Source organism: Globicephala melas, chromosome 1, assembly GCF_963455315.2.
Source record: "Globicephala melas chromosome 1, mGloMel1.2, whole genome shotgun sequence".
Classification (NCBI taxonomy): Eukaryota; Metazoa; Chordata; class Mammalia; order Artiodactyla; family Delphinidae; genus Globicephala; species Globicephala melas.
Window position 1 is genome coordinate 80,197,290 of NC_083314.1, and position 14,124 is coordinate 80,211,413.

Genomic DNA, 14,124 nt, shown 5'->3' on the forward strand with positions numbered 1-14,124 from the left:
GGCAGGGGCGGATGGAGCGGATGATAGAGAGACAGGGAGGTTTATGAAGACCGGCGATAACCTAGATCGGGATCCTCTCCCCCTCAAAGCCAAAACAAAAACAAGAACGTGAGCTGGAAGGGCGCGTTACCCAGGACTGGCAACTGGAATTCACACTCCCTAGGTGGTACTGATAGTGGTCTGGGCAGGTCAACCGTTGGGGAAAAGTTTTATGGAGGGTACCGATGTGAAGGGCGACTCCGTGGAAGAGAAGTTAATATTAATACACATTTCTTCCAGTTTACAAAGCCTCAGGCCTTATTTGAGCCTCAGGAGAATAACCCTAAGTACGAGGTACATATTATGATCTCCATTGCACAGAGAGAAAAGTGAGATTCAGAATGGCTGAGGGATTTGCAGACACACTGTAAGTGCTGGCAGGAATAGAACTGTCTCCAGAGCCCTGGTCTGTTAGACCAAGTGGCTTTACAGACAAGCTCCAGGTGAGGCTTAAACTTCCTACTACCTGGTATCTCTCCCTGATGCACTGACACGTAAAAATTCCATCCTGTCTACCGCAATGCCCAGAGGATGCCCTAGCTGGGGAAGGCTCTGCTGATGACCCCTAAGCCAGATCTGCCTCAGAGCCCACACACCAGCATCTTGGTAACTTCATTGTTCTCTCAGTACCCATTTAACAGGAAGAGGAAAGTCAGGAAACCTAGGTTTGGGTACTAGTTTCATCACTGCCCCGTGGTCTTTGGTCAAGTCACTGAATTTCTTTGGGCCTCAGTTCCTCTACATATTAAGTAGTGACTGCCAATTCCATCAACAAGGAAAGATAGGGCAATATATGAGATAACCCATGAAAGTCCTTTAAAAACACAGTATTGCCCTCTAGGGCTAATTACTAAATAATAATGAGCTAACGAACACATTGCCTGGCATATGGTAGGCAGACAGTAACTTCAAAATGAATACAAATCCCTGGCACAGAGAAGCAGGAAAAAGAAAGAACCCCTTTTTTCAGAGATGTCTCAAGATAAAAGAAAATGTTGGCCAAATTAAGGAGTGGAGTGGTCTTGGCTTTTTCTGGTATCTGTCAAATAAAGGAGGGGGCTTTTCTCTTTTCTGAGGCCCCTTTTTCCCCTAATCCAATAATATTCCTCTTAACCTCTTTTCATTTACCATACTAATTAATTCCTGTATTTTAGACTCATATAGAAATGTATCCTTTCAAAATGCTCTCATATATCATTTCTTTAACTCTTTAGTGCCACCTTGTGAGGTATATATCAATAGAATAAATATTATTCCCACTTGGAAAATGAGGAAACAGGGCATGGCAAATCAACGGACTTGCCCAAGTTTACACAGCAAGTTACTGGCTAACTAGATTAGAATCCAGGTTTTCTGACTCCACTCTGTTTAGGTTTCATACACACACACACACACACACACACACACGCACACACACACTCCCCTTCCCACCATCTCTATTTCCCACCCTCTCTATTTAAAAAGTGATTTAAAAAGAATGAGAAAATCCAGGGTATCTTCATAAGTAAGGAAGCAAAATGTCCCATCATACTGGTAAGAACACTACCCTGTTTGATCTTTTGAGGGCTTGCTTGCCAGGTAGATAGGAGTGGTTTGGACTCTTAGTTTAAATAGATTCTGGTTTATGGGGAAAAAAGTAATTCATGACTTGCCCCATCTTCCTTTAGTCAGCAAATACTTGAGTATGTCCTGTATGCAAGGTACTAGGGTCCTATGTGCTGTATCAGGCAGGAGCTGGAGCTTCGTGGAATATCAGGCAGAGGGACTCCTAAAAAATCAAAACCCTCCAAAGTAATTTTCAGATTCCAGAACAGATGCATGTGGGCTGGAGAACCTTCCCTGCCTATTTGCTCCTGGAGATGTTACATAAATCTCTGGTTTTCTCTCTCATTAACCTGCACCGCTGCACTGCCTCATCTTATCATCCTGCCCCTACCTTCCCTTACTTTGTCTCCCTTTGTCTTGCTACTCATCCCTCTTCCCATAAGCCATACTCCTCCCCTGTCCTGTTCTTCAAGCTTTACTTCTCTCTACCAGGTGAACCTTGTGGCACCTGACTTGGGTTCTATGAACTGAGACTATTTCTGAAGACCAACTCGAAAGTGAGAAATCTCAGAGTAACAACTTATGGGTTCCATTTCTCATTTTCACAGCACTGTCTCCTCAGTGAGCTTGACATTACCGCACACACAAACCACAAAAATAACTCAGATAACTCAATGTCCTTCTTTGGTGGAGATAAGATACTGGTGGGGGGAGCTTCCCTGGTGGCGCAGTGGTTGAGAGACCGCCTGCCGATGCAGGGGACACGGGTTCGTGCCCCGGTCCGGGAAGATCCCACATGCCGCGGAGCGGCTGGGTCCGTGAGCCATGGTCGCTGAGCCTGCGTGTGCAGAGCCTGTGCTCCGCATCGGGAGAGGCCACAACAGTGAGAGGCCCGCATACCGCAAAAAAAAAAGATACTGGGGGTACTCATGGTGGGGTTACCTCCCTAACTGCATCACCATGGATAAGACACAACTGTCAGTAGCTTTATTCTTAAATTGACTATTTTATAAGTAACTCCACCTAAGCGACGAAGAAGTGAGCCATCAGAGATAAGGATTTTGAATTGCTGCCTGTATATTTACTGGGCAAAAACTGTTATCCAAACAGTTGTTTACCTAAAAACAAGCACCTTGGCTTTTGTAGAGTAAATGGGACATAGAGGTTTTGACTAGGCACTTCAATCTCTGGAAGAGAGGTCATTAAAAGCATGAGACCTTAATTAGGGCTTCCCTGGTGGCGCCGTGGTTGAGAGTCCGCCTGCCGATGCAGGGGACACGGGTTTGTGTCCCGGTCTGGGAAGATCCCACATGCCGCCTGCCCATCCATAGCCTGTGCTCCGCAACGGGAGAGGCCACAACAGTGAGAGGCCCGCGTACCGCAAAAAAATTTAAAAAAAGCATGAGACCTTAATTAAAATGACGTTTTTAGGGACTTCCCTAGTGGTCCAGTGGTTAAGAGTCCACGCTGCCACGGGAGGGGGGCCCTGGTCAGGGAACTAAGATCCCACATGCCGCGCGGTGTGGCCAAAAGATTGAAAAAAAAAAATGATGTTTTTAAAGGAAAAAAATAAAGGACCGGTAATAATGTAATCAGCTCTGTAAATCTTAAATAAAAATATGAATCTTTGATCCTTAATAAAGAAATGCCAACTTCTGGCATAAAACATCCTGAAGGTAAGGCTCATTTCTTAGACTTAAAAAAATTTTTTTTTGGCTGTACTGCATGGCATGCGGGATCTTAGTTCCCTGACCAGGGCCCCCTGCAGTGGAAGCAAGGAGTCATAACCACTGGACCGCCAGGCAAGTCCCTAGACTTCTTGATATTGTTAGCTGAGTAGGCACAATGGAAGCAGGTGAATAATGAGGAGAATGATATTAGAAAAATCTCTGTTCTTATTCCAGAGCTATCTTGCCAAGAGAAAGGCAAGCACAGGTAATCCTGCTTGGAGGAAGGAGGTTTCTGTTTATTTGAAAAGACTATGTAACTTGTAAAACGCTGCATTTAAAACTTGTCTCCCCTAGCCTTAAAAGTAAGGCTGCCTTACTTTTTTTATTATTTAAAAAAAAACAACCAAAACACAACAGAACTTATTAGATCTTAGCTCTTAGCTGTAATATAGACAAAAGGCTTAGGGCTTCGCATGAGTGTAAGGTGAAGAAACAATGGTAGAGCGCTGAGAGGAATGGGGAAAAGGGAGATGGATCAGATGACCCTTCACCTCTTCCCTCTACTTCTTGAACTGCTGATTAATGTAGTGGGAGGATGACAGGAATCCAACCATTTTGTGTAGTGATTTTGTATCCCCAACTTGGAGACAGCAGTCAATCTTATTTACTATTATTAGTCAAATTTCCTTCGGTGGTTTACTATATACCAAAGTTCTAAGTGTTTTAAATGTATTCTCTCATTTCATTTAGTCCTTATGCTCCTATGAGGAGGTACTTTATTACTCTCCTTTTTTTTTTTTTCTTTTGCGGTACGTGGGCCTCTCACTGTTGTGGCCTCTCCCGTTGCGGAGCACAGGATCTGGACGCGCAGGCTCAGTGGCCATGGCTCATGGGCCCAGCCGCTCCGCGGCATGTGGGATCTTCCTGGACCGGGGCACGAACCCCTGTCCCCTGCATCGGCAGGCGGACTCTCAACCACTGCGCCACCAGGGAAGCCCTACTCTCTTTTTATAGATGAGGAACCTGAGCCACAGAGACTTAATAACATTCCCAAAGCCACATAACTTGACACAGATTTGAGCCTAGGCTATCTGATGCTAGAGAATGTTAATCAACATAAAAGGTCTAAAAAATTTATTACAAAGCACCAAAGAGGGACTGTGATATGATTTGAGCACACGATAATTTCCTGGTATTAATGACATTATCAGTTTCCACTGCTTTCAAGAGAAGTGAAATTGACACCAGTGGTTAAGAGTCCACGCTTCCACTGCAGGGGGCCCTGGTCAGGGAACTAAGATCCCACATGCCGCGTGGTGCGGCCAAAAGATTGAAAAAAGAAATGATGACTCCTTTTTAAATGAGTCATTTAAAACAAACAAACAAACAAATAAATAAATTTATTTATTTATGGCTGCATTAGGTCTTAGTTGCTGCACGGGGGCTTTCTCCAGTTGCAGCGAGCGGGGGCGACTCTTCGTTGCAGTGTGTGGGCTTCTCATCGCAGTGGCTTCTCTTGTTGCAGAGCATGGCCTCTAGATGCATGGGCTTCAGTAGTTGTGGCACGTGGGCTCTAGAGCACAGGCTCAGTAGTTGTTGCGCACGGGCTTAGTTGCTCTGTGGCATGTGGGATCTTCCCAGCCCAGGGATTGAACCCGAGTCCCCTGCATCGGCAGGTGGATTCTTAACCACTGTGCCACTAGGGAAGTCCCACTGACACCAGAATTTATTATTTGTCTTGACAGACTTTAAATATCCTTTGGGTAGAGGCAATGCCTTCTCTAAGTTTTGTGTAAAGCCAGCTCATGCCTCATCACATATATTCCCATAAATAGTTATTAACCCCAAAGAAACAAAAACAAATCACTTATATCTTTTCACAAAATGGATTTTTATTGTAGTCATACATGGTTTCTCAGTACCACAGAAAATTGCAATTTAGGGACAATTTTTGGATGGTTCTTACAGAAATATGATGGGTTTTCAGAAATAAGTTGTTCAGGAATGTGGTTAATGAAAAATAAAAGGGGTCAAGAGAAGCATCTACAGTATGTGCATCTAATTTTTACTTTTTAAAACTCCTTTAAGCTCTGATAACCCTTTTCTCAAGTAAGATCCCAACAAAATTTGCCAGAAACTGAAGTGATTGTGCTATCAAATACAAGGAATACATTTAGTTATTTGATAAAGAAAACATGAGAGAAGTGTGCTGGAATGGGCTCAGACTTATTCTCAACTCACCACTGGAGTCTTGGTGTCTGTGCCAACAGTTCAGGAATCAGCAGGCTACCTGGAGATGGGTTATAACAAGAAGCACAAAACCCAAGGCTCTTCTCCAACACCCCTCTGGTCAGTGGAGAAAGCCTGCAGCGAGGCAAGAGGGGAAGTTGCGCCATTCTTCTCACCTCTCCATCACCATTTCATCTTCTGCTTGCTAACCTTGATGTAACTTGAGAGCTGTCCTTGCTTCGGCTGTGCAGTCCAGAAGCCAGAACTTCCTCTAGGAAACTGACCAGTAGACTTGAGGTTACTCAAGGGGGAAAAAAAAAAAGCATCTCCAAAACAGAATGTCTTGCTCATGACATTTAACTAGATGAAAGGTTATCATGAATGGAAGAAGCACTGGTCTGATATTTGGGTGCAGAATAGAAGCATCAGTTGAGCACTAAAACATCCAGACTAGAAGGAGAACCCCTTTGTGCGCTTCCCCAGGGTTCTCACTGTGTCTTTTAGCGTTAAACTTGTGAGATCTGTTAAGACTAATATTTCAAGTTTGAAATTTCTAGTCAGGAACCCAGAAGTTTTAAGGGCAAGGCTACTATCTACTCAGAACCATGTTCTATCAGCACCTCTTATCTAAACTCTTGAAACTGCCTCAGAACTTGTATTGTGCCTCTAGTCTTTTCTTTATCCAGTCTACTCTCCAAAGTGGCACCAACTTTCTAAGATACAGATTATATCCTGTTGCATACTCTCCCCTCTTCTGCTTTAAAACCTTTCTTTTGCTTACAGAATAATACAGATTAAAATTCAAGGCCCTTCATAATGTGGCCTCCTAATAATACTTGTATTTCTTTTGTTCTGAGAACTGGTTTGAGCTGTGTGTGTGTATACATATAAACGTAGTATGTGTATATATGCTATTATCCTCATTTAAAAAAATGAAGAAACCAAGCTATAGAGAAGGTAAGTGACTTGCTAAGATCACAAAAGCTAGTTAGTGTCTTAGCTGGGATTCAAACCCAGCTCTAGAATCTGTGCCCTTCAGTACCACACAATACTCTCACTTGTCTGGTTCTATCTCCCACCAACCATGCAGCCTATGTGCCTTCCATGCCCAACCACTCACTGTTCCCTAAACATGTCCTGAGCTTCCATACCTTTATGCTTTTGCTCTTATTATGTCCTATGTCTGAAATGATAGAGGACATTTGTCTGATGAAATCTCTTTTATCCTTTAAGGCTGAGGATTAAAAGCCACCTTTTCTGTGAAGCTTTCCCAAACTCTCCTCCATGCTGAACTAATCACCCCCATCATTATTATCACTTTGTCCTAGTGCTATTTTAGCACCATATTATTATTAATTAGGTACTCTATACATTATTGATGCCAAAATAGACTGTGAGTTATTTAGGGTGGGACTAACACTTATTCATCTTGGCTCTCCAGGGTTTACCACAGAGGCGGACACCTAGTAGGTACCCAATAAAGGTATACGGAATAAATGAAGTAATTAAAATAGCTACCCATTGGCAAGAAAGCCTTCTCTATAACACAGGAGTTTTGGGGGTATTACTTATAAGTATGCCGGACTCGTTCTCAGGATACAGATCTATAGCAGATTGAGGGTTGGAGAAATGACCAGGTACCTTATTATTACCACAGCTGTGCAGTCTTAGACTTGGAAGATTCTAGGCTTAGAAAATTTAAATTCCAAACTCCTTTGCAAAAGAAGAAAATAGTAAAGTAGAGGGAAAGGAGCAGAAGCTAAATTCATCTATTCCTCTACTGAACACCTCTGTTAATACTGGCACCTCTGTCTAGCCTGGCTCTTTGGCCAGTTGGACAGGAGACACTTTGAGGCCAGAAAACAAGTGTCAGGAAATGAGGCAGCATTGCCTTTCTTTTTTGAAAGATAACACAGAAGTTATTGATTAGGGACTTTTAGTAAGAATGAAACAAATATGCTGGGAAACCCTATAGGAATTTATGAGGTGATCTTTGCTTCACATGAGACTCCTACATGTGCAAAGGAAAGGAGTAACTTTCCTGAAATTATACTTAAAGATCCTCCTCTGTGTATCAACAAGACCCCACATTCTTTTTTTTTTTTAATTTTAGGTATCTATTCTTTTTTAAAAAAATTAATTTTATTTATTTATTTATTATTTTTGGCTGCGTTGGGTCTTTGTTGCTGTGCACAGGCTTTCTCTAGTTGCAGACAGCAGGGCTACTCTTTGTTGCAGTGTGTGGGCTTCTCACTGGGGTGGCTTCCTTGTTGCGGAGCACGGGCTCTAGGCGCGCAGGCTTCAGTAGTTGTGGCTGGCGGGCTCTAGAGCGCAGGCTCAGTAGTTGTGGCGCACGGGCTTAGCTGTTCCGCAGCATGTGGGATCCTCCTGGACCAGGGCTTGAACCCGTGTCCCCTGCAATGGCAGGCGGATTCTTAACCACGGCGCCACCAGGGAAGCCCAAGACCCCACATTCTTGACTGCAAAGAGAAAACACTATTTATATTTGCCAGGCCTAATTTTGTTCCCCAGGGCCATTGTGGCTTTTTAAAAAGTATCTATTTGGGGACTCTGATGAGTCATTGCAGAATGCTTTAAAAATTATAGGTGACGAACATATTGGTATCTGTACCCCAAACTTTAGACTATGTTTAAAAACAACAAAAAAGAATGATTTTTCTTTTCTAGATTTGTTTTAAATCAGTCTTACTTAAAAAGCAAACTCAGAAATCCCCTTCCCCTGTGGTACTATAATCCAATTCAATTCAGCTCAGTTCAATTAAATTTAACCAGTATTTACTGAGCATCCATTATGCGGTAGGCACTGAACTAGGTGTTCATATGAACACTTGTTATGACTCCTAACTTTAAGGGGCTCTCAGAGAGATACACAATCACAATGCAACATGAGAGACGGTATACACAGTGATGGTACCAGGAGCTAATCTAGTGGATTAGCACTATTGCTTGCCTTGGTTTGTGCTGTCATCAAGGGTACTTTCCCAGCTCTATGTAGAGAAGGAAGGTGGGCAGAAAAAATCCCTGATTTTAAAAAGTCAACCTCAAAAAGTCTTGCATCACACATTGAAAAACAAGTTTCTTCACTTTTAAGTCTTTGATAAGGGACTAGACACTAACATTTATAGGATTTAAAATTTTAATTACTAAAATAATTGAGCTGAACAACTGTGTTCCTAAACAAAGCTACATATTATAACAAAACTCTGTCTATCTATCTATCTCCTCTTTTTTTTACTATACTCCACAGATAGAAATTACATGTGAGTTTCTTATTATAACAAAGACATTGCGGGAATTTAGAATCAAATCTGAAGAGTGGTATGATGAAAAAAATGAATGGACGTTCTGGGGGGCAGGAAAATAGAAAAAGACTTACAGGAAAATAATGAGAAAAAACCCCGAGATATTTGCCTTAATGGAGTAATAAGCTTCTAATTATAGCCAAATACTTAGCTGGAACATAGGAATTAGTGAGAGAGAGGGATAAGATGGAACTTTTATTTTTTTTTTAAGACTTATTATTATTTATTTTATTTTTGGCCTTGTCGGGTCTTAGTTGCGGCACACGGAATCTTTTGTTGCAGCACACGGGATCTTTTGTTGCGGTGCGTAGGCTTCTCTCTAGTTGTGGCGTGCGGGTTTTCTCTTCTCTAGTTGTGGCCCACAGGCTCCAGAGCACGCAGGCTCTAGCTGGGGCATGCGAGCTCAGTAGTTGTGGTGCGTGGGCTTAGTTGCCCCGCAGCATGTGGGATCTTGGTTCCCCGACCAGGGATGGAACCCATGTCCCCTGCATTGTAAGGCAGATTCTTTACTACTGGACCACCAGGGAAGTCCCAAGATGGAACTTTTTCTTTTTTTAACATCTTTATTGGAGTATAATTGCTTTACAATGTTGTGTTAGTTTCTGCTGTATAACAAAGTCAATCAGCTGTATGTATACATATATCCCCATATCCCCTCTCTCTTGCGTCTCCCTCCCACCCTCCCTATCCCACCCCTCTAGGTGGTCACAAAGCACCGAGCTGATCTCCCTGTGCTATGCAGTATCTTCCCACTAGCTACCTATTTTACATTTGGTAGTGTATATATGTCAGTGTTACTCTCTCACTTCGTCCCAGCTTACCCTTCCCCCTCCCCGTGTCCTCAAGTCCATTCTTTACATCTGTGTCTTTATTCCTGTCCTGCCCCTATGTTCATTGGAAGCTTTTTTTTTTTTTTTTTAGATTCCATATATATATGTCAGCATATGGTGTTTGTGTTTCTCTTTCTGACTGACTTCACTTTGTATGACAGACTCTAGGTCCATCCACCTCACTACAAATACCTCAATTTTGTTTCTTTTTATGGCTGAGTAATATTCCATTGTATATATGTGCCACATCTTCTTTATCCATTCACCAAGATGGAACTTTTAATACCTCAAAATACTGATTACAGTTGTCAGAGCTACCGCTGTGTTTTATACCTCTTTGCTTTTTGCACACACTATTCCCTCTGTCTAGAAAGCTGTCTCATCCCTCTCGCATTTTATCTAGTGGAACGATGCATCTTTTAAAACCCAACTCGCTCTCACAATATTCCTCTAGGAATTTATTTGTTTACATGTCTATTTTCCATGTAAGCCTATGAGTTTTTTGAGGGTACAAGTAATACATGAATACATTCCTTTTGTAAAAGTTTTAAATAGTATACATAAAGCTCAAGTCTTCCATGACTCTTCTTCTCCCCATTAGTCTCTCTAGAGATAACAATTTGATCAACAGACATTTATTAAGCACCTATGTGCCAGGCACTGTTCCAGAAGCTGTGAATATAGCAGTAAGTGAAGTAAAAAAAATTCTGCTCTCATGGAATTTATATTCCACTGGGGGAGGAGGGAAGATAAGCAAAATTGATAAGTAAAATATAATAATAATGGTGAAAACATATCACTTACTATATGCGAGGTACTATTCTAATGAGATAGAAACTATCCTATTTTACAAAGAAATCGAGGCACAGGAATCAAGTCTTATATCTTGAAAGCGACCAGGTTGGGATGCAAACCCAGACAATCTTGTTCTCTTATTCAAGAGAACTCTCTCTAGTATGTTAGATGAAGAAAATGCTATGGAGAAAAATAAAGCAGGTTTGAAGGAGACTTGGAGGTGATAGTGGTGGTGTGAGATTTTAAATCTAGTGGTCAAGGAAGACCTCACTGAGAAACTGACATTTGAGCCAAGACTTGAATAAGGCAATGGAAGACATATCTGGGAGAGGAGCAAGCACAAGGGGTCCAAGGCCTGGTATGTTCAGGGAACAGGAAGGAGGCTGGTGTGGCTGGAGTGAAGTTGGGTAGTAAGAGATGAGATTAGAGAGATTAAGGGAAGGGGATGGAGGGGAGTGTGAAGATGAGATCATGTAAGGCCTGGTAAGGATTGTAAGGATTTTGATTTTTACTTTAAGTAAGATGGGAAACATCTGGAGGGTTTTGTGCAGAGATGTGACATGCCCTGAATTACATATTTCCTCAGGATCGCTCTACTGCTGTATTGAGAACAGACTATAGGGGTTAAGGGTAAGGCAGTTGTAATGATCCCGATGGGAAGTGATGGTGGCATGAACCAGGTTGGTAGTGGTGAGGGGGCATCAGATTCTGGACACACTTTGAAGGGAAGGATCACAAGATTTACTGGTAAATCAGGATGTAGGTGAGAGAAAGAGGGGAGTCATGAAGACAACAAGGTTTTTGGCCTAAGAAATAAGAAGAATGGATAAGTCTGAGGGGTATTATATTTAAGAAGAAATATCAGAAGCTTGGTTTGATCATTGTTAAATATGGATGTTTATTAGACATTCAAGTGGAAGTGTCAAATAGTTAGATATATAAATCTGGAGTCTGGGGGAGAAGCTCAGACTAAAAATAGAGGTTCTCAATGGGGAAGGGTGTGATTTTATGCCCAGAGGACATCTGGCAATGTCTGGAAACATTTTTGGTTGCCATAACTGCTGGGGTGCTACTGGCATCTGGTGTGTAGAGGCCAGGGATGTTGCTGACCATCCTATAATGCACAGGACAGTTCCCCACAACAAAGAACTGTCTGTCCTCAAATACTAACAGTGCTGAAGTTGAAAAACTCTAGACTAGAGATGTAAATCTGGGAGTCATTAGAGGATAAAATTTAAAGCCACGAGACTACATGGGAGTGAAGTGCAGACAAGAAGAGAGGTAGTCCAAGGACAGAGTTCCAGGGATTCCAAAAACAGGAGAAATGAACAAAAGAGACAGAGAAGGAATGGCAAGTGAGGGAGGAGGACTAGGCGAGTACAGTCTCGGGAAGCTAAGTGACAAAAGTCTTTCAAAATGAAGGAACTGATCAACTGTGTCAAATGCTGCTGCAAGTAAAATGAGTACTAAAAGGTGACTCTGACTTTAGCCGTGTGGAGATCCCTGGAACCACAACAGAAGCAATTGTGGGGATTGATGGGCATGAAAGCCTGAATGGAGTGGCTTAAGAGAAGAGGTAAGGTTTAAAAGAAGGTGGAGGTTTAAGAGAATATATAAGGAGAGGAATCAGAGGCAGTGAGTGAAAACAACTCTTGAAGAATTTTGCTATACAAGAGAACAGAGAAATAGTATAGAATGTGGAAAGAGATAGGAGGTTAACAGAAGGTTTTTAAAGATGGGGAAAAATCCTAGCATGTTTCTATGCTTCTGTGAATGATCCAATAGAGTGGGAAAAACCCAGTCAGGATTGAGAGAGGAGCAGGTTTGGAGTGATGCCCTGGGGTAGGTGAGGGGATGCAATCTGGCGCCCCAGTAGGAAGGCTGGGCTTAGCCAGGAGCATTCTCCACTGTGATGTGAAGGCAGGGGATAGCAGCAGTAGTGGGAGCTGTGCAAGTTCTCTTCTAATGACTTCTCTTACCAGTTAATGTACACCTCGAGTAATATCTTCTTGATGTGTGTATCCTTAGTACAAAGTAGATGTTGAATTAAGTATCTGCTGAAGGAATACATGAATCAGATTCATATTTTTTAAAGAAGTTAAGACCTCAGCTTAAATGTCACCTACCATGCTATACTTTTGCTAAATATTCAACAGCAATTTTGTCAGGAGTAAGGAAAAAGTCTGGCTTTCAACATTTATGTTGGAAAATATTAGGAATCTCACACACACACATCATCTTGCTCCTCACTGGATGTATATACTTTACCCAGAAAGAACTCATTATTTCTCAAATGGGCTGTGCCTTTCCCCACCACCTCCTGTCCTCAATTATGCTGTTTTCTCAGTCCTGAATGCTCTTTCTTCCTATGGAAATCCAACTTACTCTTTAAGGTCTAGCACAAATGCTCTCTCCACTGTGAAGCATTTCCTGATTACTCTGCCAGAGTTAATTATATCTATTTTGGATGCATTTTATTTAACTTACATACATTAACACTTCTCAAATTTCTGTTCCTAAGAACCCCTAACAACAGAAGACAATGAATCTATTAGTCCTGAGGGTACAGTCCAAATTGGTTTACCAGCTTACATCTTTCTTTGAGGTCTGGTATTTTGTTTTAAAAATACACAACAATTTTGTTATTTTTCATAAAAGGACCTTTTAAATTTCAACATAAACATATTTTTGACAAGGAATTTAAATTAAATTCCAGTTAAATTATTTAATTCTACCCCTGAACATCCCCTCTCCCCGGCAATTCTAAGAAAACAGACACTCCAAAAGATGTGTCATGTTTATTTGGTGCCTTTGTGTGTCTCTGGTACTAATCATATCCTAATTTGAGAAATACAGATTTGTTTAAGTCCCCTATCTGGACATAAGATCACCAAAGATAGGGACATCTTACTTTCTTTGTATTTTAGGCCCTGCTTTGGAAGTGTACTTCATATAAAGCAGCTACTTAATAAATATCTTCCCTCTTGCTCCCAAACAGTATAATCATAACATTCTGTCAATATCCTTGGCTCACATTTTTTTCTTGCTGCTCTCTGACTGAAGCAATAGTAATAGCAATAGTAAACAAAACAAAACAAAAAACCAACAACTCAAATATCTGTGGACAGGTGAATGGAGAAGCAAGCTGTGGTATGTTCACACAGTGGAATGGTACACAGCACCGACAAAGGAATGAACAAGGTTACGTGGAACAATACAGATGAATCTTAGAAGCATGCTGAGTGAAAAAGTATGATACAATTTTTTTATTAAGCTCAAAAATAAGTAAAACTAAACAATGCATTGTTTAGAATTAGTGATAAAAATACAACTCTCCCCATCAAAGCAAGGGAATTAAACACAAAATTTAGGATAGTGCTTACTTCTTGTAGGGAGATAAAGGATGTAATTTCAGCAGATCACACAGATAGATCCATGTTATTGGCAATTTTCTAGTCCTTAGGTGAAGGATCCCAGGGTATTCATTATATTTTCTAACTTATATTTACACATACTCTTTAATAAAAACATTATATTAAGATAGAATTAAGAAAAAAAGTTATATCTATAGGGTTTCTATACTCTGAAGTTTCTCACAATCTTTAGCACGCTAATGTGAATCTCTCTCCTTTCCAGGAGGATACAGTGATTTTTCCAAACTTAGCTGGCTAAGAATCTTTTTAAATGCAATAT

General features: G+C 41.3%; 1 protein-coding gene and 1 long non-coding RNA gene across 5 annotated transcripts in view; one reads left to right on the top strand and one right to left on the bottom strand.

Annotated features, from left to right (window-relative positions):
* LOC132597417 (uncharacterized) overlaps window positions 1-14,124 on the top strand; it is a 28,313-nt gene that overhangs the window by 9,754 nt on the left and 4,435 nt on the right. The gene's annotated exons all lie outside the window — the stretch shown is intronic.
* VPS45 (vacuolar protein sorting 45 homolog) overlaps window positions 5,087-14,124 on the bottom strand; it is a 67,398-nt gene continuing 58,360 nt past the window's right edge. The window contains exons 15-16 of one of the 4 annotated variants that reach the window (XM_060299980.2): window positions 5,660-5,762; window positions 5,088-5,544 (exon numbers count right to left, since the gene is read on the bottom strand). In XM_060299980.2, the coding sequence (XP_060155963.1) occupies window positions 5,675-5,762 (88 nt within the window). In that variant the 3' untranslated portion in view covers window positions 5,088-5,544; window positions 5,660-5,674. Of the gene's footprint in view, window positions 5,763-14,124 lie in introns of all 4 variants that reach the window. The other 3 variants (XM_030846393.3, XM_060299984.2, XM_030846392.3) reach the window with 3 other exon arrangements.